At 39.3% G+C, this 23,167-nt stretch overlaps 2 protein-coding genes across 2 annotated transcripts; both read left to right on the plus strand.

The window, feature by feature from the left end:
• The first annotated feature begins 615 nt into the window (after positions 1 to 615).
• On the plus strand, positions 616 to 2,828 carry LOC117520883 (lymphoid enhancer-binding factor 1-like). Its single transcript, XM_034182221.1, has 5 exons — positions 616 to 746; positions 870 to 906; positions 1,947 to 2,095; positions 2,299 to 2,406; positions 2,538 to 2,828. Exons 1-5 carry the CDS (start codon positions 699 to 701, stop codon positions 2,592 to 2,594), a joined length of 399 nt encoding a protein of 132 aa, XP_034038112.1. The 5' UTR covers positions 616 to 698; the 3' UTR covers positions 2,595 to 2,828.
• Positions 2,829 to 11,579: 8,751 nt separating this feature from the next.
• Positions 11,580 to 17,442, plus strand: LOC117519656. Its single transcript, XM_034180929.1, has 12 exons — positions 11,580 to 11,609; positions 12,226 to 12,287; positions 13,867 to 13,941; positions 14,079 to 14,235; positions 14,321 to 14,428; positions 14,561 to 14,597; positions 15,002 to 15,072; positions 15,745 to 15,879; positions 16,004 to 16,040; positions 16,575 to 16,723; positions 16,937 to 17,044; positions 17,178 to 17,442. Exons 1-12 carry the CDS (start codon positions 11,580 to 11,582, stop codon positions 17,232 to 17,234), a joined length of 1,026 nt encoding a protein of 341 aa, XP_034036820.1. The 3' UTR covers positions 17,235 to 17,442.
• The last annotated feature ends 5,725 nt before the right edge of the window (positions 17,443 to 23,167 follow it).

The raw sequence follows: 23,167 nt of genomic DNA on the forward strand, positions 1-23,167 counted from the left end.
CCGCACCGCGAGGCCGCTATTCACATCAAAACATTACATCACATTGTATTTATCAGATGATGTCAGTGTACATACACGTTTCCTAGAAAGAAACTTTTGGACCTATTTTTGTGGACGTGCAGCACAATGACAAATTGATATTTCCTCACAACAAAATCCACATTCTACTTCTGTTTGGTGTTTTGATGCCAACACAGAGTGAACAATGATGACGGCTGCAAATATGCAGGAGTTTCATTCTAATGAGGCAAATCAAAGATGGGATTGAAAGCTGATTTATGCTGAACCTTGGATATGGACATGGATATGGAGAGCGCATTCTGTCCGGGCTCTGCATTGATTTCATCCATTTCTGTGTCTGTTTTCAGAAAAGACAAAAACAAAAACTGAAAAGAAACAAGTACAGAATGATTTCTCTGTGCTTTATGACACAAATTAATTGTGGGCGTGGCCTTTGCAGAAGCAGCACTCTTTAGTGTTCATATTTGTGTGTGTTGTGTGTGTGTGTGTGTGTGTGTGTGTGTGTGTGTGTGTGTGTGTGTGTGTGTGTGTGTGTGTGTGTGTGTGTGTGTTGTGTTGGTGTGTGTGTGTGTGTGTGTGTGTGTGTGTAGCAAAAAAGAGAACAAGGTCAAGCTGTTGGATGTAAGCGGAAAGGAGACGAAATCCAGGGTGCTGAATGTAAGAGGAAAAGACAAGAGATGAACTGGGTCACCCTGAACCAGCAGGACATTAAGTGGTTAGCCTGTGTGAGTTTGACATGCTCATGTCATACATGTTGTCTGTTCATGTCACAGATAACAGGGACACTTCTTGATATAAATTCCATTGATAGAAAGAGTAACGTGTGTGTTTTAATTGATTGTTTTTAGGCTCAGCTGCAGTTGGACCCTTTGGCTGGGGATGAAGGTAAGATGGTTATTCTATGAATGATTAAAAGTTTTAATAAGAAATATTTGTTTGAGCTCATTTTAAATGAAAGTAAAACATCTCAATATCATCCTGTAATAATAAACACCAGTCAAACATCGTAAAAAATATGCCAATATACTGAGTTTGGACAGGGATCAATTTACGTATGTATTAATAACTCTTGGCAGTTGATAAAATCTGGCAATGTGTGAAATGTATTTGGTTTAGTTGTTTTTATGTCGTGCTCGTTGGTCAACTTTCAATTTTTGATAATCGATAAAGGATATATAGTCCATATTGTTTTGCATCATCTGGACCCACATTCTCCTGATGGTACAGTTGCATTAAAATCAAAGACAGAGGACAATTATTGGCCAATTAGAAAAAAAGAAAAATCTGAATTTGTAGCTTTTGTAGCGACGTCTCGCACTGTGGGAAGTCCTTAAAGCGACAGTATCACCTCAAAATCTCTCATCAGCCGTTAAAATTTTCACTGAAACCAGCTTAATTTTTCGAACCGTGTCCACTTCGATGTGTCTCACAGGTTTAGAAAAGATTTTGATCAAACAAAGCGCCAGTCTCTCAGCAACTTCTCAGACAAAGGAATTCCGACGAGGGGCTGGGCGACTCCTCCCACAAGGAGTGCTCACAGGCGAATGACGTCACCGACAGGCATGGAAAAACTCACGCATGCGCACGAGGGTTCATGCATGTCTGACGTAAAAACATATGAATGAAATCCATATAGTTTTTGAAAAAATAAAAAGGACCTATACTTTATGGACAGCCCTCGTATAGTCCATATTGTTTTGCATCATCTGGACCCACATTCTCCTGATGGTACAGTTGCATTAAAATCAAAGACAGAGGACAATTATTGGCCAATTAGAAAAAAAGAAAAATCTGAATTTGTAGCTTTTCACATGGATTATTTAAATTATTGTGATCTAAAGTGATTCTTAATGCTGAATCTTACATCAGCGTTAAGAGTTTTACAAATTCTGATATAATGACCAGTGTGTTTGTTCATATTCCAGCTCCTGCAGCGGCGCCTCAGCCGCAGACATCATATGTTAAAAAGCCAGCGAACGCCTTCATGATCTTCAGGAGGGAGGAGAAAGACCGCATCATGGCACAGCATAAATGCAAAGATAGCTGCCACGTGAATAAGATTCTGGGAGAGCTGGTAAGTGTGGATCCTCCTCTGTGTGTGTGTGTGTGTGTGTGTGTGTGTGTGTGTGTGTGTGTGTGTGTGTGTGTGTGTGTGTGTGTGTGTGTGTGTGTGTGTGTGTGTGTGTGTGTGTGTGTGTGTGTGTGTGTGTGTGTGTGTGTGTGTGTGTGTGTGAGAGAGAGAGAGATCACTGATAGTATCATGTCTTCTGTCCACAGTGGAAAAATATGACACGGGAGGAAAAATCCAGATACTTTGAAAAGGCCAAAGCAGAAAAGCTCCTCCACTCCCAGCTGCACCCCCACTGGACGTTCAAAGACAGCTACGTGAGTACAACCTGCTCACATTCAGCTCACACATGTGGCATCATGTTACCATCACTGCACAGGACTTTAAGAATTCATGATCAGAGTGAGACGTCTTTTATGTTTTATCAAAACTGTTTGTTCTGGTGCAGGGTAAGAAGACAAAGAAGAAGAAGAACAGGACCACCGAGCCACCCAGCAGGCTGTAAGGCAGCGGTGCCCAAAGTGTTCCAGAAAGGGCCAAGAGGGGGCAGGTTTTCTTTGCAGCCACTGACTCCAGCAGATGATTTCACTAATGAATTCATCCCATCTGCTCAAAGTGATGTTCATCTATGAAAAGCGTCTCTGAAACAATAAAGTGCCATTTTTGGCACCACATTGGCCCCTCTGAAGCTCAACATGGAAATTATACAGTATTCTTCCTCTCTAATTCATTTTTTGTTTTTTTGTTTTTGTACATTTCACTAAAAAGTTGTCAGATGTACAGGGATTCATTCTCAATTAAATTAAATCATAAAAATGTTCCTCCTACGTCTTCCTTTTGTACTATAATCTTGCAATAATAAGTGGGAATCTTATTACTGTGTGTTGTTATGTAGTGGAATAATTGAAGAGCATATAACATGCCATAAATGATTTTTTAGGGAGTTAAAGGTAAAAAAAAAGAGCCTATTTTAGTATTTTATTGAATTAATAACTGACTAAAACAACATATGATGCCTATCACCTTCAGATGACAATAAAATTATTCTCAAATATCAACTAGTAGACTATAAATGCATGGATGAATCAGAAAGATGACAAATTTGATAATATTCTTAACCCTCTCAAGGCAGGCGCTGCAGATTTGCAACAGCTAAATATCTGATTTTTTTCCTGTTACTAAAAATTAATTTGAGCCTGAGAGGGTTAACAAGCAAAATCATTTGAAAAAAAATGCATTTTGTTATGTTAATAAGGTCCCACCCCGAGAACGATCACAAACATGTGGTACTATGTGTTGGGAAAGTGTAGTGACACGGACCCACAACAGGGGGCGCAAATGAACGGTCAATAGATGAGCCAAAAGGTAAAAATTTAATGTTGTGAAATGTGCACAACGAACATACAGACAATCTCAGAATATCATTACAGTCAATCCACAAAGGTGACGTGTGGGCAGGCTCGAGGATAGAAGACGTCTGTCCTGAGAAGAGCCGGAACCACACGATTTCCGCCGCCCCAGAACCTGGTGAATACTGGAGCCGCCAAGTCCCGAATTCCCAGGTGATTACCGTCCCCGACTGTCGGATCTGGTACTGCTGGCGAAGAACAAAGACAGTCAAGTGTGGGTGTGTTCACACCCAGTAACAACAGCGGTGGGAATGCCACCTCCACCTCTCACTCAATACTTGCAGCGATCCCTCAGAGGAAAAAGAGTGCCGTATTGCACAGCCTCCACAAAAGGACCGGTACTCCTGCAAACACTCACAATAAACAGATTTACAAAATACAACAAAAAGGCTGAGGATATTACCTCCAATGAAGTATGATATCTCGGCGATGAGGTGGAGATGACATCTGGGTTTTATGGAGTGAGATGATGAAGAATGAGTGACAGCTGTCAGGAAGTAATGAGTAACAGCTGTCACTCCCGGCTGAGTCCGTGGCGGCAGCGCCCTCTCGTGCCTGAAGCCCGCACTTCAGGCAGGGCGCCCTCTGGTGGTGGGCCAGCAGTACCTCTTCTGGCGGCCCACACAACACTATGTTCACAAATATTTGTTCAAGACACATATCGCTGTCTATTTTAAATTATCATTTGGATACATTTTTCCAGTTATAAACAGACAACAAAATAAAATCAAGAATTAAAGGAAAACCACCTACTTGGTGGTTACCATGAGAAGAGGAAAGTTCATCAGAATTCCAGTAAAAATCAATCACTGTCACTATCTGGAATATCCTCCCTTGTTTGGTTTGCACAGTCTCCACTACAGCATTTGCAGAGAAGAGTGCACGGCCAGTCGCTGTTGGAGCGGCTGCATTGCCCGTTACATCCTACTCTACAGTCACCAAGTACTGTCCGTGGTGCAGGAAGTGCAAGACACTTGACTGGAAGATATCCTCTATTCTCTGAATACCATCCACTCTCTTCAATAGGAGGAAGCACAGGGCAGTTGGTCTTGCATTTATCCCGCATTGTAAGTGGCACAGAGGATATGAGGCAGTAATGTGGCAAGGGTTGGAGGAACATCTCACCTTCCACGTACTTTAATCGAAAAAGTTCCATCTGAGAAATGGCAGGGTTGTTGGACCTGATGAACAGTAAACGTGACATATGAAAGGTTCTAGTGCCTTCACCTGTGTTGGACGTTCTCCATTGCTAAGCTCAGTTGGAATGGAACCTTCACCAAGTTCTTTGAAGCAGATTTGATGCTTTTTTTATTATTACGTTTTTTTAATTGTGGTGCTGTAAAAGATCTTGACAAAAGTGTTCTTAGTTTAGTCTAATGTCATCATATCACATTTAGTTTAGTCCATGTGGTTTTATGATTGCAACAGGAATGATCCAGAATGGAAGTTTGGTGCAGATAATTTGTTCTAACTTTGCGCTCGATGGGAAATAATTCATTCCATCCATCCATTTTCTTCTGCTTTATCCGGAGTCGGGTTGCGGGGCAGCAGCTCAAGCAAAGCCGCCCAGACCTCCCGATCCACACCTCCTCCAGCTCCTCCGGGGGAACCCCAAGGCGTTCCCAAGCCAGCCGAGAGATGTAATCCCTCCAGCGTGTCCTGGGTCTTCCCCGGGGCCTCCTCCCAGTGGGACGTGCCCGGAACACCTCTACAGCGAGGCATCCAGGGGGCATCCAGAAAAGATGCCCGAGCCACCTCAACTGACTCCTTTCGACGTGGAGGAGCAGCGGCTCCACTCCGAGCTCCTCCCGAGTGACCGAGCTCCTCACCCTATCTCTAAGGGAGCACCCAGCCACCCTGCGGAGGAAACTCATCTCGGCCGCTTGTACTCGCGATCTCGTTCTTTCGGTCATGAGCCAAATCTCATGACCATAGGTGAGGATCGGAACGTAGATCGATCGGTAAATCGAGAGCTTTGCCCCCCTACTCAGCTCTCTCTTCACCACGACGGTCCGATACAGCGACCGCATCACTGCAGACGCTGCACCAATCCATCTATCGATCTCACGCTCCATCCGTCCCTCACTCGTGAACAAGACCCCGAGATACTTAAACTCCTCCACTTGAGGCAAGGACACTCCACTGACCTGAAGAGGGCAAAGCACCTTTTTCCGGTCGAGAACCATGGCCTCGGATTTAGAGGTGCTTCATCCCGGACGCTTCACACTCGGCTGCAAACCGCCCCAGTGCACGCTGAAGGTCCTGATTTGACGAAGCCAACAGAACCACATCGTCCGCAAACAGCAGAGACGAGATTCTGTGGTTCCCAAACCAGACCCCCTCTACACCCCGGCTGCGCCTAGAAATTCTGTCCATAAAAATAATTTTTTTTAATATATATATATTTTTTTATGGGAAATAATTCTTATTATAAAATCAGAGGGTTAAAAAAACTTGCATCCATTGGTCTGAACCTCCTGAATTTGTTCCTTTCTAAGTAAAGGAGCCGTGGTTGTAGTTTCAGATCATCAGAACTCCTCAGCCCCAATCTGCAAATAAATCTCCAGAATTTTCTGCATCTGACCTTCACCTTTTAACTGACTGGCGGAAATAAAAGAATGATAGAAAAAACACACGAGTCCTATAACAATGGACAGACCACAGCCCCATGAAACTGGTACAACAATATACAAAAGTGTTGGAAATGTGGATGTAAACACCCCAAAACTAAAACTGAAAATCTGTATCTCGACCCATCAATTACATAATATAATATAATATAATATAATATAATATAATATAATATAATATAATATAATATAATATAATAATTGTTTGTATATTTGTTGAGGTCCAAAATAATATTTCTGGACTTTCGATGTGACCCCCCCCCCCCCCCCCCCCCCCCCCCCGCACACACACACACACACACACACACACACACACACACACACACACATACACAATTTGTAAAATTTGTATTTCCTGTTGTTATTATTATTAGTAGTAGTAGTAGTAGTAGTAGTAGTAGTAGTAGTAGTAGTAGTAATAGTAGTAGTAGTAGTATTATTATTATTATTATTATTATTATTATTATTATTATTATTATTATTATTATTCGGGTTGGGGCTGCAGCCTGTTCAAAGGTCACTGGGTGGGAGGCGGAGTACAAACTGAACAGACCTCCAGTCTATGACAGGGAGATATGATGATGATGATGATGGTGATGATGATGATGATGATTATTGTTGTTGTTGTTGTTGTTATTATTATTCACTGAACAATAATTAGTATATTACAATATATCACTCACTCACTCATCTTTAACACTTAATGGTGAGGGGGGGGCTGCAGCTTTATACATTGCAGTCACGTGTCTTCAGAAGATTTCAGAATGCTAAGTGACGTAATACTTTCTAAGAACAAAGAAAAAGGTTAAAGGTTATTTTAATCTTTTGGCTCAAACGTCATCTTACAAAGCTGTTTTAAAGAACATAAGGAGAAGCAGCACTGGTTCAGTTTAGAGGGAACCTGATTCAGCAGAGCTTCAGATTATACTCAGATTTAACTTTGTTTAATTGAAGAGTTATTTATTGTAGAAGCCGAAATTAGCACAGATAATCAGCGAGATTTGTAAGTAACTGATGAAACAACACGTTATGCACACAATAATAATGACGACATTAAAATAAAATATATTTGCGATTTAATGTAGTAACATATATCATCCAGTAGGTGGACGTATCTCGCAATAAAACCATCAAATTTCTTTTAAGGGATTTTTAGCTTCTAAAAATTCTAAATTACATAAATTCATTAGTGTACAAATGTCACTAAGTCATGTTCGTGAAATTAAGTGCTTGAAGATTTTTATACAGTGAACAGTGTGAATTGATGCTGCTTAATGTTTTAGGAATTTTTCAGAAAAAACAAACAATGTTCCAAACATTTTATTTATTTATTTGTGGCTTATTTGAACTTATTTGAATGAACAATTACACTTTGGCGTGTATGACAGGACATTTTAAAGTTATCGGTTCACCTGAAATTTGTCAAAAATATTTTGATGCTTTTTTATTATTACGTTTTTTAATTGTGGTACTGTAAAAGATCTTGACAAAAGTGTTCTTAGTTTAGTCTAATGTCATCATATCACATTTAGTTTTGTCCATGTGGTTTTATGATTGCAGCAGGAATGATCCAGAATGGAAGTTTGGTGCAGAAAATTTGTTCTAACTTTGCGCTCGATGGGAAATAATTCTTATTTAAAAATCCGAGGGTTCAGATCATCAGAACTCCTCAGCCCCAGTCTGCAAATAAATCTCCAGAATTGTCTGCATCTGACCTTCACCTTTTAACTGACTGGCGGAAATAAAAGAATGATAGAAAAACACACGAGTCCTGTAACAACGGACAGACCACAGCCCCATGAAACTGGTACAACAATATACAAAAAGTTTTGGAAATGTGGATGTAAACACCCCAAAACTAAAACTGAAAATCTGCATCTTGACCCATCAATTACATAATATAATATAATATAATATAATATAATATAATATAATATAATATAATATAATATAATAATTGTTTGTATATTTGTTGAGGTCCAAAATAATATTTCTGGACTTTAGATGTGATACCCCCCCCCCCCCCCCCCCCCCACACACACACATACACAATTTGTAAAATTTGTATTTCCTGTTGTTATTATTATTAGTAGTAGTATTATTATTATTCTTATTATTATTATTAGTAGTAGTAGTAGTAGTAGTAGTAGTATTATTATTATTATTATTATTCGGGTTGGGGCTGCAGCCTGTTCAAAGGTCACTGGGTGGGAGGCGGAGTACAAACTGAACAGACCTCCAGTCTGTGACAGGGAGATATGATGATGATGATAATGGTGATGATGATGATGATGATGATTATTGTTGTTGTTGTTGTTGTTATTCACTGAACAATAATTAGTATATTACAATAGATCACTCACTCACTCACTCATCTTTAACACTTAATGGTGACGGGGGGGGGGGGGCTGCAGCTTTATACATTGCAGTCACGTGTCTTCAGAGGATTTCAGAACGCTAAGTGACGTAATACTTTCTAAGAACAAAGAAAAAGGTTAAAGGTTATTTTAATCTTTTGGCTCAAACGTCATCTTACAAAGTTGTTTTAAAGAACATAAGGAGAAGCAGCACTGGTTCAGTTTAGAGGGAACCTGATTCAGCAGAGCTTCAGATTATACTCAGATTTAACTTTGTTTAGTTTAAGAGTTATTTATTGTAGAAGCCGAAATTAGCACAGATAATCAGCGAGATTTGTAAGTAACTGATGAAACAACACGTTATGCACACAATAATAATGACATTAAAATAAAATATATTTGCGATTTAATGTAGTAACATATATCATCCAGTAGGTGGAAGTATCTCGCAATAAAACCATCACATTTCTTTTAAGGGATTTTTAGCTTCTAAAAATTCTAAATGACATAAATTCATTAGTGTACAAATGTCACTAAGTCATGTTCGTGAAATTAAGCGCTTGAAAATTTTTATACAGTGAACAGTGTGAATTGATGCTGCTTAATGTTTTAGGATTTTTTCAGAAAAAACAAACAATGTTCCAAACATTTTATTTATTTATTTGTGGCTTATTTGAACTTATTTGAATGAACAATTACACTTTAGCGTGTATGACAGGACATTTTAAAGTTATCGGTTCACCTGAAATTTGTCAAAACTATTTTGATGCTTTTTTATTATTACGTTTTTTAATTGTGGTGTTGTAAAAGATCTTGACAAAAGTGTTCTTAGTTTAGTCTAATGTCATCATATCACATTTAGTTTAGTCCATGTGGTTTTATGATTGCAGCAGGAATGATCCAGAATGGAAGTTTGGTGCAGAAAATTTGTTCTAACTTTGCGCTCGATGGGAAATAATTCTTATTTAAAAATCCGAGGGTTCAGATCATCAGAACTCCTCAGCCCCAGTCTGCAAATAAATCTCCAGAATTTTCTGCATCTGACCTTCACCTTTTAACTGACTGGCGGAAATAAAAGAATGATAGAAAAACACACGAGTCCTGTAACAACAGACAGACCACAGCCCCATGAAACTGGTACAACAATATACAAAAAGTGTTGGAAATGTGGATGTAAACACCCCAAAACTAAAACTAAAAATCTGTATCTCGACCCATCAATTACATAATATAATATAATATAATATATTAATTGTTTGTATATTTGTTGAGGTCCAAAATAATATTTCTGGACTTTAGATGTGATACACCCCCTCCCACACACACACACACACGCACCCACACACACACACACACAATTTTTAAAATGTGTATTTCCTGTTATTATTATTATTATTATTATTATTATTATTATTATTATTATTATTATTATTATTATTCACTGAGCAATAATTAGTATATTACAATATATCATTCACTCATCTTTAACACTTAATGGTGACGGGGACTGCAGCTTCCCATCAATTATGATGTATATCACGCTTTATTGCAGTCACGTGTCTTCAAAAGATTTCAGAATGCTTAGTGACGCAATGCATTTAACATTTAGATGTGAAACAACCCCCCCCCCCCCCACACACACACACACACACACACACAGACCATTTTTAAAATTTGTATTTCCTGTTATTATTATTATTATTATTATTATTATTATTATTATTATTATTATTATTATTATTATTCGGGTTGGGGCTGCAGCCTGTTCAAAGGTCACTCGGTGGGAGGCGGAGTACAAACTGGACAGACCTCCAGTCTGTGACAGGGAGATATGATGATGATGATGGTGATGATGATGATGATGATTGTTATTATTATTATTATTATTATTATTATTATTCACTGAGCAATAATTAGTATATTACAATATATCATTCACTCATCTTTAACACTTAATGGTGACGGGGGCTGCAGCTTCCCATCAATTATGATGTATATCACGCTTTATTGCAGTCACGTGTCTTCAAAAGATTTCAGAATGCTTAGTGACGCAATGCATTTAACATTTAGATGTGAAACAACCCCCCCCCACACACACACACACACACACACAGAGACAATTTTTAAAATTTGTATTTCCTGTTATTATTATTATTATTATTATTATTATTATTATTATTATTATTATTATTATTATTATTATTATTATTATTCGGGTTGGGGCTGCAGCCTGTTCAAAGGTCACTCGGTGGGAGGCGGAGTACAAACTGGACAGACCTCCAGTCTGTGACAGGGAGATATGATGATGATGATGGTGATGATGATGATGATTGTTATTATTATTATTATTATTCACCGAACAATAATTAGTACATTACAATATATCACTCATTCACTCATCTTTAACACTTAATGGTGACGGGGGGCTGCAGCTTTATACATTGCAGTCACGTGTCTTCAAAAGATTTCAGAATGCTAAGTGACGTAATACTTTCTAAGAACAAAGAAATAGGTTAAAGGTTATTTCAGTCTTTTTGCTCAAACGTCATCTTACAAAGCTGTTTTAAAGAACATAAGGAGAAGCAGCACTGGTTCAGTTTAGAGGGAACCTGATTCAGCAGAGCTTCAGATTATACTCAGATTTAACTTTGTTTAATTGAAGAGTTATTTATTGAAGAAGCCGAAATTAGCACAGATAATCAGCGAGATTTGTAAGTAACTGATGAAACAACACGTTTTGCTCACAATAATAATATGGAGCATCTCAGGCAGCATCTCCCAGTACAACAACAACAACGTTTCTTTTTCAGGGGGTTTTAGCTTCACAAAATTCTAAATGACGTAAATACGTTAGTGTACAAGTGTCACTAAGTCGTGTGAGTGAAATTAAGATGCCTGAATATTTTTAGACAGTGAACAGTGTGAAGACAAGTGATGCTTCAGGAAGATTAAAAAACAATGTTCCAAATATGTTTTTATTTATTTGTGGCTCGTTTGAACTCAAAATGATAATTACACTTTGGCATTTATGACAGAACAGTCAGTTTAGTGCTTAATCAAACTTCCACTTTCTCTCAGGACACAGACCTTCAAAATGGAGACAATCGATCAAGGATCAATGCTGGTAAGTGACGTCAGTCAGCTCAGTCCTGATGACAAAGATCATAATAACACCTTCTTTACTGCATTAGACTGAGAACACATTTTTATTATTTTTTATCTCAATCTGGCCCTAAATTTGAGCTTTGACATCTCAAAGCTGAGAAAAAATCGTGGCTGCCCCCTGGTGGTTGTCTGAAGCGATAACTGTTGTCCCTCTGGAGCAGTTGTGACCTCTCTGACTGAACCTTCTACTTCTGAATTAATTAAAACACAGAACCAAACAACTTTTCTAAGTAAATTAATATTCAGAACATTCAAAGAATGTGATCGGTGCAAAATATGAAGTAAGATGAGACAGAAATGACGAAAATTCAACCTGGACGAGGGTCATTAGCAGCTTCTCAGCCTCTGTGTGTGTGTGTGTGTGTGTGTGTGTGTGTGTGTGTGTGTGTGTGTGTGTGTGTGTGTGTGTGTGTGTGTGTGTGTGTGTGTGTGTGTGTGTGTGTGTGTGTGTGTGTGTGTGTGTGTGTGTGTGTGTGTGTGTTTCACAGATTGTTGGGTCGTCAGTTCTTCACACTATATGAGACTGATGTGGACAGATGTTACAATAATTGTATGTTGTGTGTTTGTGTCTCTAGAATGTCGACATTCCTGTGGTGAAACTTGACATGACCATAGACACGGAGCCTGTAGCGTGGCTGTAAGTAAAAACATACACGCAAACATGATTTATTCTGACTTTCCTCAGTCGGGTCACATATTCAAGAACCAGTCGACACACTCGCTTGTTCTGTAGTTGCAGTGAGAATCTGGTTGATGGGTCCATCGACAGCTCAGATCAGAATGTAATCAACCACATGTGACAGCTGATTCCACCAAAAATAACACAGCAAACGTCATCAAGACATTATTTTTCCTCAAGTGGCAACTTCTCTCAAAAATGATCATGAAATGTCCTGAATGTCAAATGTTACCTGATGAAAGCAAACGATTTGAAAGTCAAACTGACTGTAAAAAAAACAAAAAAAAAAACCTAAATGATGATGAAATCTGAAAAAGTAAAAGAGTGAACAGTTAAGAAGTTGCTCTGAGAAAACAGACATTATGATTCATAAAAACACCACAAACTAGCAGGAGGTGGTAATGGTAGAAAATATATATATATATTTTTTTTTTTTCAAATATGCTTACATCCACTTCAGAGATTGTGCATTGTGTAATTTGGGAGCTATTTCATATAGAAAGTGGGTGTCTACCATGACAAAAAAAAAAAAAAAACACCCCATGCAAAAAAGAAAACTGCAAAATATACTGTAATTTTAACATCTTTCGAAATATTAGAATGTAATTGTTTTGACTTCATGATTAGTTTTGATGAACCCTGCATTGAACACAACATTCACGTTTATGATATATAATGGTCCTGACTTGGTAGTACTTGTTTTAGAGAAGTCACAAAAGCTACATAAGTACTGATATTATTACAGTGATCATGCAATTACACATGTAATTTAAACACATGTAAAAGTCACAGCATGGCAAGTTGTAGTAAATCAAGTGTCATGGCCAAGCCAAAAACAAAGCTCTCAGGCTAAAGAATTTGATAAAACCTTTGACAATGGTTTATGTTTTTAAAGTTTTTGAAGAGCATGGCCTCCTCCTAAGTTCTGTTATTCACACAGTGTGACTGAAATAAAACCTTTGTGAAAGAATTGTGTTTATAAAGTTTTTGAAGAGCATGGACAAACTTTACACATAGCGGAATAGCCAGATAATTGAAAATAGACCATACTTGTTACATTCAAGGGGTGTGGGGTTATTTTCAAGATATAGGATTAATTTTGATGCCAAAATGCTGGTATTAATATTGTGAATCATTTCCCAAGTGGATGTATTGAAATTCTGACTTGTGATTTTACCACCTCCTGCTACCAAAGATGTGTTTGCAGGTGGTATAACTCTCTCTCTCTCTCTCTCTCTCTCTCTCTCTCTCTCTCTCAGTAACGGTGAACCAGTGTATATTCTCTCAGGCTTCACTTTGTCAGATTTTGCTCCTGTGAACACCTCAGTCACACAGTAAGTGAAGATATGATCTTGTTTTTCTCTGACTGATGTCTGACATGTGACAGTGGGTCTCCAGCTGAGAGACGTTTCAGACTGTGAATGTTTGAACCATGTGGTTTGACTCGATGAATCGTGAATTTATTTTTGTGTATTTTAAGGAAAACCTTTGTTTGTAGGTGGTGTTTCTCTCTCTCATTCATATATTTTGTCTTCAGACCCAGTGAGCCAGTGTGTGATGCCACAGACTTCACTTTACTAGACGTTGCTCCTGTGAACACCTCAGTCACACAGTAAGTGAAGATATGATCAGATTTGTCTGACTGATGTGTGAAAAGTAACAGCGGTCTCCAGCTGACAGACGTCTTTTCAAACCATGAAGACAGATCTACTGATGTCCTACAAGTTCTGCTTTTTTCTTTGGCTGCAGGCCTGAATTTGAGACACTGATGCCATATGAGCCTGAACCTGAAGTTGAAGGACCTCACAGCGCTTTCATGCTCTTCATGCGTGAGTGGAGGGAACGCGTCATGAATGAGTTTGGTGTGGACGACAGCGAGATTGTGAAGACCATTCTGAAAGACCAGGTAAGTGTTGACACTCGGTAAGTGTTGATGCTCCTGGATGTGTCCGTCTGCATGTATCTGAAAGTGTGATGTCGTCTGTCCACAGTGGGATGATCTACCCGCGGAGGAACAGGCCACGTACTATGAGCTGGCTAAAGGAGAAAACATCCTCCACTCCCAGCAGCATCCCGACTGGTCAGCCAAAGAAAACTATGTGAGTCCAACCGGCTCATTTTTAACTCACACACGCTGCATGTTGTCATCACAACATTAATGGAGTCACCGTGAGAGTGAACGCTCTTTGTTGACAGCATGTCGAAGGTGTCATGTGTTTGTTTTGTTGCAGGGTAAAAGAAAGAGGTGCACGCACAGCACGATGGAAGGTGAGGTCATATTCATGAGAAAGAGAAAATATGTTCAGCTAAAATGTAAATCGCTTCAGTTTTTTAGCCACAAACTCCACTTTCAAGCAGTGCAGATATTTGAGACAGTGTTGATGTGACGACTTTGGTCATGACATAAGTTTCCTGACAGCCTGCTTTATCCCATCAACAAACACCACTGATGTGTGTTTGGGCTCAAAACTGGAGCTTTCAGGCTTCTGCTTGATATTTGGAAGTTACACGTTTTGGTTCCAGATCCGTTTTCAGTGAATTTGTTTCATATCGACTCCAAAATCTTGGGCTCTGAGAACCTCTGACTTTTTAAATATTTTTGATTCAATAATTTAAAACTTTACATTTCCAGTCAAATGATTGATGTCGGGTTGTTTGTTGTGCACCTGCAGAATCTGAAGAACCGTCACATTCAAAGAAGCCTTGTTTGATGTCAGGATACGAGGACAGACAGCAGACACAGGTGAGACCAGGCGAAGTTCAACAGACCAACAGTTCAACACTTTACACAAATATGAATCTGTTCGTGCCGCACCGCGAGGCCGCTATTCACATCAAAACATTACATCACATTTTATTTATCAGATGATGTCGGTGTACATACACGTTTCCTAGAAAGAAACTTTTGGACCTATTTTTGTGGACGTGCAGCACAATGACAAATTGATATTTTCCTCACAACAAAATCCACATTCTACTTCTGTTTGGTGTTTTGATGCCAACACAGAGTGAACAATGATGACGGCTGCAAATATGCAGGAGTTTCATTCTAATGAGGCAAATCAAAGATGGGATTGAAAGCTGATTTATGCTGAACCTTGGATATGGACATGGATATGGAGAGCGCATTCTGTCCGGGCTCTGCATTGATTTCATCCATTTCTGTGTCTGTTTTCAGAAAAGACAAAAACAAAAACTGAAAAGAAACAAGTACAGAATGATTTCTCTGTGCTTTATGACACAAATTAATTGTGGGCGTGGCCTTTGCAGAAGCAGCACTCTTTAGTGTTCATATTTGTGTGTGTGTGTGTGTGTGTGTGTGTGTGTGTGTGTGTGTGTGTGTGTGTGTGTGTGTGTGTGTGTGTGTGTGTGTGTGTGTGTGTGTGTGTGTGTGTGTGTGTGTGTGTGTGTGTAGCAAAAAAGAGAACAAGGTCAAGCTGTTGGATGTAAGCGGAAAGGAGACGAAATCCAGGGTGCTGAATGTAAGAGGAAAAGACAAGAGATGAACTGGGTCACCCTGAACCAGCAGGACATTAAGTGGTTAGCCTGTGTGAGTTTGACATGCTCATGTCATACATGTTGTCTGTTCATGTCACAGATAACAGGGACACTTCTTGATATAAATTCCATTGATAGAAAGAGTAACGTGTGTGTTTTTAATTGATTGTTTTTAGGCTCAGCTGCAGTTGGACCCTTTGGCTGGGGATGAAGGTAAGATGGTTATTCTATGAATGATTAAAAGTTTTAATAAGAAATATTTTGTTTGAGCTCATTTTAAATGAAAGTAAAACATCTCAATATCATCCTGTAAATAATAAACACCAGTCAAACATCGTAAAAATATGCCAATATACTGAGTTTAGACAGGGATCAATTTACGTATGTATTGATAACTCTTGGCAGTTGATAAAATCTGGCAATGTGTGAAATGTATTTGGTTTAGTTGTTTTTATGTCGTGCTCGTTGGTCAACTTTCAATTTTTGATAATCGATAAAGGATATATAGTCCATATTGTTTTGCATCATCTGGACCCACATTCTCCTGATGGTACAGTTGCATTAAAATCAAAGACAGAGGACAATTATTGGCCAATTAGAAAAAAAGAAAAATCTGAATTTGTAGCTTTTCACATGGATTATTTAAATTATTGTGATCTAAAGTGATTCTTAATGCTGAATCTTACATCAGCATTAAGAGTTTTACAAATCCTGATATAATGACCAGTGTGTTTGTTCATATTCCAGCTCCTGCAGCGGCGCCTCCACCGCAGACATCATATGTTAAAAAGCCAGCGAACGCCTTCATGATCTTCAGGAGGGAGGAGAAAGACCGCATCATGGCACAGCATAAATGCAAAGATAGCTGCCACGTGAATAAGATTCTGGGAGAGCTGGTAAGTGTGGATCCTCGTCTGTGTGTGTGTGTGTGTGTGTGTGTGTGTGTGTGTGTGTGTGTGTGTGTGTGTGTGTGTGTGTGTGTGTGTGTGTGTGTGTGTGTGTGTGTGTGTGTGTGTGTGTGTGTGTGTGTGTGTGTGTGTGTGTGTGTGTGTGTGTGTGTGTGAGAGAGAGAGAGAGATCACTGATAGTATCATGTCTTCTGTCCACAGTGGAAAAATATGACACGGGAGGAAAAATCCAGATACTTTGAAAAGGCCAAAGCAGAAAAGCTCCTCCACTCCCAGCTGCACCCCCACTGGACGTTCAAAGACAGCTACGTGAGTACAACCTGCTCACATTCAGCTCACACATGTGGCATCATGTTACCATCACTGCACAGGACTTTAAGAATTCATGATCAGAGTGAGACGTCTTTTTATGTTTTTATCAAAACTGTTTGTTCTGGTGCAGGGTAAGAAGACAAAGAAGAAGAAGAACAGGACCACCGAGCCACCCAGCAGGCTGTAAGGCAGCGGTGCCCAAAGTGTTCCAGAAAGGGCCAAGAGGGGGCAGGTTTTCTTTGCAGCCACTGACTCCAGCAGATGATTTCACTAATGAATTCATCCCATCTGCTCAAAGTGATGTTCATCTATGAAAAGCGTCTCTGAAACAATAAAGTGCCATTTTTGGCACCACATTGGCCCCTCTGAAGCTCAACATGGAAATTATACAGTATTCTTCCTCTCTAATTCATTTTTTGTTTTTTGTTTTTGTACATTTCACTAAAAAGTTGTCAGATGTACAGGGATTCATTCTCAATTAAATTAAATCATAAAAATGTTCCTCCTACGTCTTCCTTTTGTACTATAATCTTGCAATAATAAGTGGGAATCTTATTACTGTGTGTTGTTATGTAGTGGAATAATTGAAGAGCATATAACATGCCATAAATGATTTTTTAGGGAGTTAAAGGTAAAAAAAAAAGAGCCTATTTTAGTATTTTATTGAATTAATAACTGACTAAAACAACATATGATGCCTATCACCTTCAGATGACAATAAAATTATTCTCAAATATCAACTAGTAGACTATAAATGCATGGATGAATCAGAAAGATGACAAATTTGATAATATTCTTAACCCTCTCAAGGCAGGCGCTGCAGATTTGCAACAGCTAAATATCTGATTTTTTTCCTGTTACTAAAAATTAATTTGAGCCTGAGAGGGTTAACAAGCAAAATCATTTGAAAAAAAATGCATTTTGTTATGTTAATAAGGTCCCACCCCGAGAACGATCACAAACATGTGGTACTATGTGTTGGGAAAGTGTAGTGACACGGACCCACAACAGGGGGCGCAAATGAACGGTCAATAGATGAGCCAAAAGGTAAAAATTTAATGTTGTGAAATGTGCACAACGAACATACAGACAATCTCAGAATATCATTACAGTCAATCCACAAAGGTGACGTGTGGGCAGGCTCGAGGATAGAAGACGTCTGTCCTGAGAAGAGCCGGAACCACACGATTTCCGCCGCCCCAGAACCTGGTGAATACTGGAGCCGCCAAGTCCCGAATTCCCAGGTGATTACCGTCCCCGACTGTCGGATCTGGTACTGCTGGCGAAGAACAAAGACAGTCAAGTGTGGGTGTGTGCACACCCAGTAACAACAGCGGTGGGAATGCCACCTCCACCTCTCACTCAATACTTGCAGCGATCCCTCAGAGGAAAAAGAGTGCCGTATTGCACAGCCTCCACAAAAAGGACCGGTACTCCTGCAAACACTCACAATAAACAGATTTACAAAATACAACAAAAAGGCTGAGGATATTACCTCCAATGAAGTATGATATCTCAGCGATGAGGTGGAGATGACGTCTGGGTTTTATGGAGTGAGATGATGAAGAATGAGTGACAGCTGTCAGGAAGTAATGAGTAACAACTGTCATTCCCGGCTGAGTCCGTGGCGGCAGCGCCCTCTCGTGCCTGAAGCCCGCACTTCAGGCAGGGCGCCCTCTGGTGGTGGGCCAGCAGTACCTCTTCTGGCGGCCCACACAACACTATGTTCACAAATATTTGTTCAAGACACATATCGCTGTCTATTTTAAATTATCATTTGGATACATTTTTCCAGTTATAAACAGACAACAAAATAAAATCAAGAATTAAAGGAAAACCACCTACTTGGTGGTTACCATGAGAAGAGGAAAGTTCATCAGAATTCCAGTAAAAATCAATCACTGTCACTATCTGGAATATCCTCCCTTGTTTGGTTTGCACAGTCTCCACTACAGCATTTGCAGAGAAGAGTGCACGGCCAGTCGCTGTTGGAGCGGCTGCATTGCCCGTTACATCCTACTCTACAGTCACCAAGTACTGTCCGTGGTGCAGGAAGTGCAAGACACTTGACTGGAAGATATCCTCTATTCTCTGAATACCATCCACTCTCTTCAATAGGAGGAAGCACAGGGCAGTTGGTCTTGCATTTATCCCGCATTGTAAGTGGCACAGAGGATATGAGGCAGTAATGTGGCAAGGGTTGGAGGAACATCTCACCTTCCACGTACTTTAATCGAAAAAGTTCCCATCTGAGAAATGGCAGGGTTGTTGGACCTGATGAACAGTAAACGTGACATATGAAAGGTTCTAGTGCCTTCACCTGTGTTGGACGTTCTCCATTGCTAAGCTCAGTTGGAATGGAACCTTCACCAAGTTCTTTGAAGCAGATTTGATGCTTTTTTTATTATTACGTTTTTTTAATTGTGGTGCTGTAAAAGATCTTGACAAAAGTGTTCTTAGTTTAGTCTAATGTCATCATATCACATTTAGTTTAGTCCATGTGGTTTTATGATTGCAACAGGAATGATCCAGAATGGAAGTTTGGTGCAGATAATTTGTTCTAACTTTGCGCTCGATGGGAAATAATTCATTCCATCCATCCATTTTCTTCCGCTTTATCCGGAGTCGGGTTGCGGGGCAGCAGCTCAAGCAAAGCCGCCCAGACCTCCCGATCCACACCTCCTCCAGCTCCTCCGGGGGAACCCCAAGGCGTTCCCAAGCCAGCCGAGAGATGTAATCCCTCCAGCGTGTCCTGGGTCTTCCCCGGGGCCTCCTCCCAGTGGGACGTGCCCGGAACACCTCTACAGCGAGGCATCCAGGGGGCATCCAGAAAAGATGCCCGAGCCACCTCAACTGACTCCTTTCGACGTGGAGGAGCAGCGGCTCCACTCCGAGCTCCTCCCGAGTGACCGAGCTCCTCACCCTATCTCTAAGGGAGCGCCCAGCCACCCTGCGGAGGAAACTCATCTCGGCCGCTTGTACTCGCGATCTCGTTCTTTCGGTCATGAGCCAAATCTCATGACCATAGGTGAGGATCGGAACGTAGATCGATCGGTAAATCGAGAGCTTTGACCCCCTACTCAGCTCTCTCTTCACCACGACGGTCCGATACAGCGACCGCATCACTGCAGACGCTGCACCAATCCATCTATCGATCTCACACTCCATCCGTCCCTCACTCGTGAACAAGACCCCGAGATACTTAAACTCCTCCACTTGAGGCAAGGACACTCCACTGACCTGAAGAGGGCAAAGCACCTTTTTCCGGTCGAGAACCATGGCCTCGGATTTAGAGGTGCTTCATCCCGGACGGTTCACACTCGGCTGCAAACCGCCCCAGTGCACGCTGAAGGTCCTGATTTGACGAAGCCAACAGAACCACATCGTCCGCAAACAGCAGAGACGAGATTCTGTGGTTCCCAAACCAGACCCCCTCTACACCCCGGCTGCGCCTAGAAATTCTGTCCATAAAAATAATTTTTTTTAATATATATATATTTTTTTATGGGAAATAATTCTTATTATAAAATCAGAGGGTTAAAAAAACTTGCATCCATTGGTCTGAACCTCCTGAATTTGTTCCTTTCTAAGTAAAGGAGCCGTGGTTGTAGTTTCAGATCATCAGAACTCCTCAGCCCCAATCTGCAAATAAATCTCCAGAATTTTCTGCATCTGACCTTCACCTTTTAACTGACTGGCGGAAATAAAAGAATGATAGAAAAACACACGAGTCCTGTAACAATGGACAGACCACAGCCCCATGAAACTGGTACAACAATATACAAAAAGTGTTGGAAATGTGGATGTAAACACCCCAAAACTAAAACTGAAAATCTGTATCTCGACCCATCAATTACATAATATAATATAATATAATATAATATAATATAATATAATATAATAATTGTTTGTATATTTGTTGAGGTCCAAAATAATATTTCTGGACTTTCGATGTGACCCCCCCCCCCCCCCCCGCACACACACACACACACACACACACACACACACACACACACACACACACACACACACACACACACATACACAATTTGTAAAATTTGTATTTCCTGTTGTTATTATTATTATTATTATTAGTAGTAGTAGTAGTAGTAGTAGTAGTAGTAGTAGTAATAGTATTATTATTATTATTATTATTATTATTATTATTATTATTATTATTATTATTATTATTCGGGTTGGGGCTGCAGCCTGTTCAAAGGTCACTGGGTGGGAGGCGGAGTACAAACTGAACAGACCTCCAGTCTATGACAGGGAGATATGATGATGATGATGATGATGGTGATGATGATGATGATGATGATGATTATTGTTGTTGTTGTTGTTGTTATTATTATTCACTGAACAATAATTAGTATATTACAATATATCACTCACTCACTCATCTTTAACACTTAATGGTGAGGGGGGGGGCTGCAGCTTTATACATTGCAGTCACGTGTCTTCAGAAGATTTCAGAATGCTAAGTGACGTAATACTTTCTAAGAACAAAGAAAAAGGTTAAAGGTTATTTTAATCTTTTGGCTCAAACGTCATCTTACAAAGCTGTTTTAAAGAACATAAGGAGAAGCAGCACTGGTTCAGTTTAGAGGGAACCTGATTCAGCAGAGCTTCAGATTATACTCAGATTTAACTTGGTTTAATTGAAGAGTTATTTATTGTAGAAGCCGAAATTAGCACAGATAATCAGCGAGATTTGTAAGTAACTGATGAAACAACACGTTATGCACACAATAATAATGACGACATTAAAATAAAATATATTTGCGATTTAATGTAGTAACATATATCATCCAGTAGGTGGACGTATCTCGCAATAAAACCATCAAATTTCTTTTAAGGGATTTTTAGCTTCTAAAAATTCTAAATGACATAAATTCATTAGTGTACAAATGTCACTAAGTCATGTTCGTGAAATTAAGTGCTTGAAGATTTTTATACAGTGAACAGTGTGAATTGATGCTGCTTAATGTTTTAGGAATTTTTCAGAAAAAACAAACAATGTTCCAAACATTTTATTTATTTATTTGTGGCTTATTTGAACTTATTTGAATGAACAATTACACTTTAGCGTGTATGACAGGACATTTTAAAGTTATCGGTTCACCTGAAATTTGTCAAAAATATTTTGATGCTTTTTTATTATTACGTTTTTTAATTGTGGTACTGTAAAAGATCTTGACAAAAGTGTTCTTAGTTTAGTCTAATGTCATCATATCACATTTAGTTTAGTCCATGTGGTTTTATGATTGCAGCAGGAATGATCCAGAATGGAAGTTTGGTGCAGAAAATTTGTTCTAACTTTGCGCTCGATGGGAAATAATTCTTATTTAAAAATCCGAGGGTTCAGATCATCAGAACTCCTCAGCCCCAGTCTGCAAATAAATCTCCAGAATTTTCTGCATCTGACCTTCACCTTTTAACTGACTGGCGGAAATAAAAGAATGATAGAAAAACACACGAGTCCTGTAACAACAGACAGACCACAGCCCCATGAAACTGGTACAACAATATACAAAAAGTGTTGGAAATGTGGATGTAAACACCCCAAAACTAAAACTGAAAATCTGTATCTCGACCCATCAATTACATAATATAATATAATATAATATATTAATTGTTTGTATATTTGTTGAGGTCCAAAATAATATTTCTGGACTTTAGATGTGATACACCCCCCCCCCCACACACACACACACACGCACCCACACACACACACACACAATTTTTAAAATGTGTATTTCCTGTTATTATTATTATTATTATTATTATTATTATTATTATTATTATTATTATTCACTGAGCAATAATTAGTATATTACAATATATCATTCACTCATCTTTAACACTTAATGGTGACGGGGACTGCAGCTTCCCATCAATTATGATGTATATCACGCTTTATTGCAGTCACGTGTCTTCAAAAGATTTCAGAATGCTTAGTGACGCAATGCATTTAACATTTAGATGTGAAACAACCCCCCCCCCCCCCCCACACACACACACAGACCATTTTTAAAATTTGTATTTCCTGTTATTATTATTATTATTATTATTATTATTATTATTATTATTATTATTATTATTCGGGTTGGGGCTGCA

Source organism: Thalassophryne amazonica, chromosome 11 (assembly GCF_902500255.1).
Source record: "Thalassophryne amazonica chromosome 11, fThaAma1.1, whole genome shotgun sequence".
NCBI lineage: Eukaryota > Metazoa > Chordata > Actinopteri > Batrachoidiformes > Batrachoididae > Thalassophryne > Thalassophryne amazonica.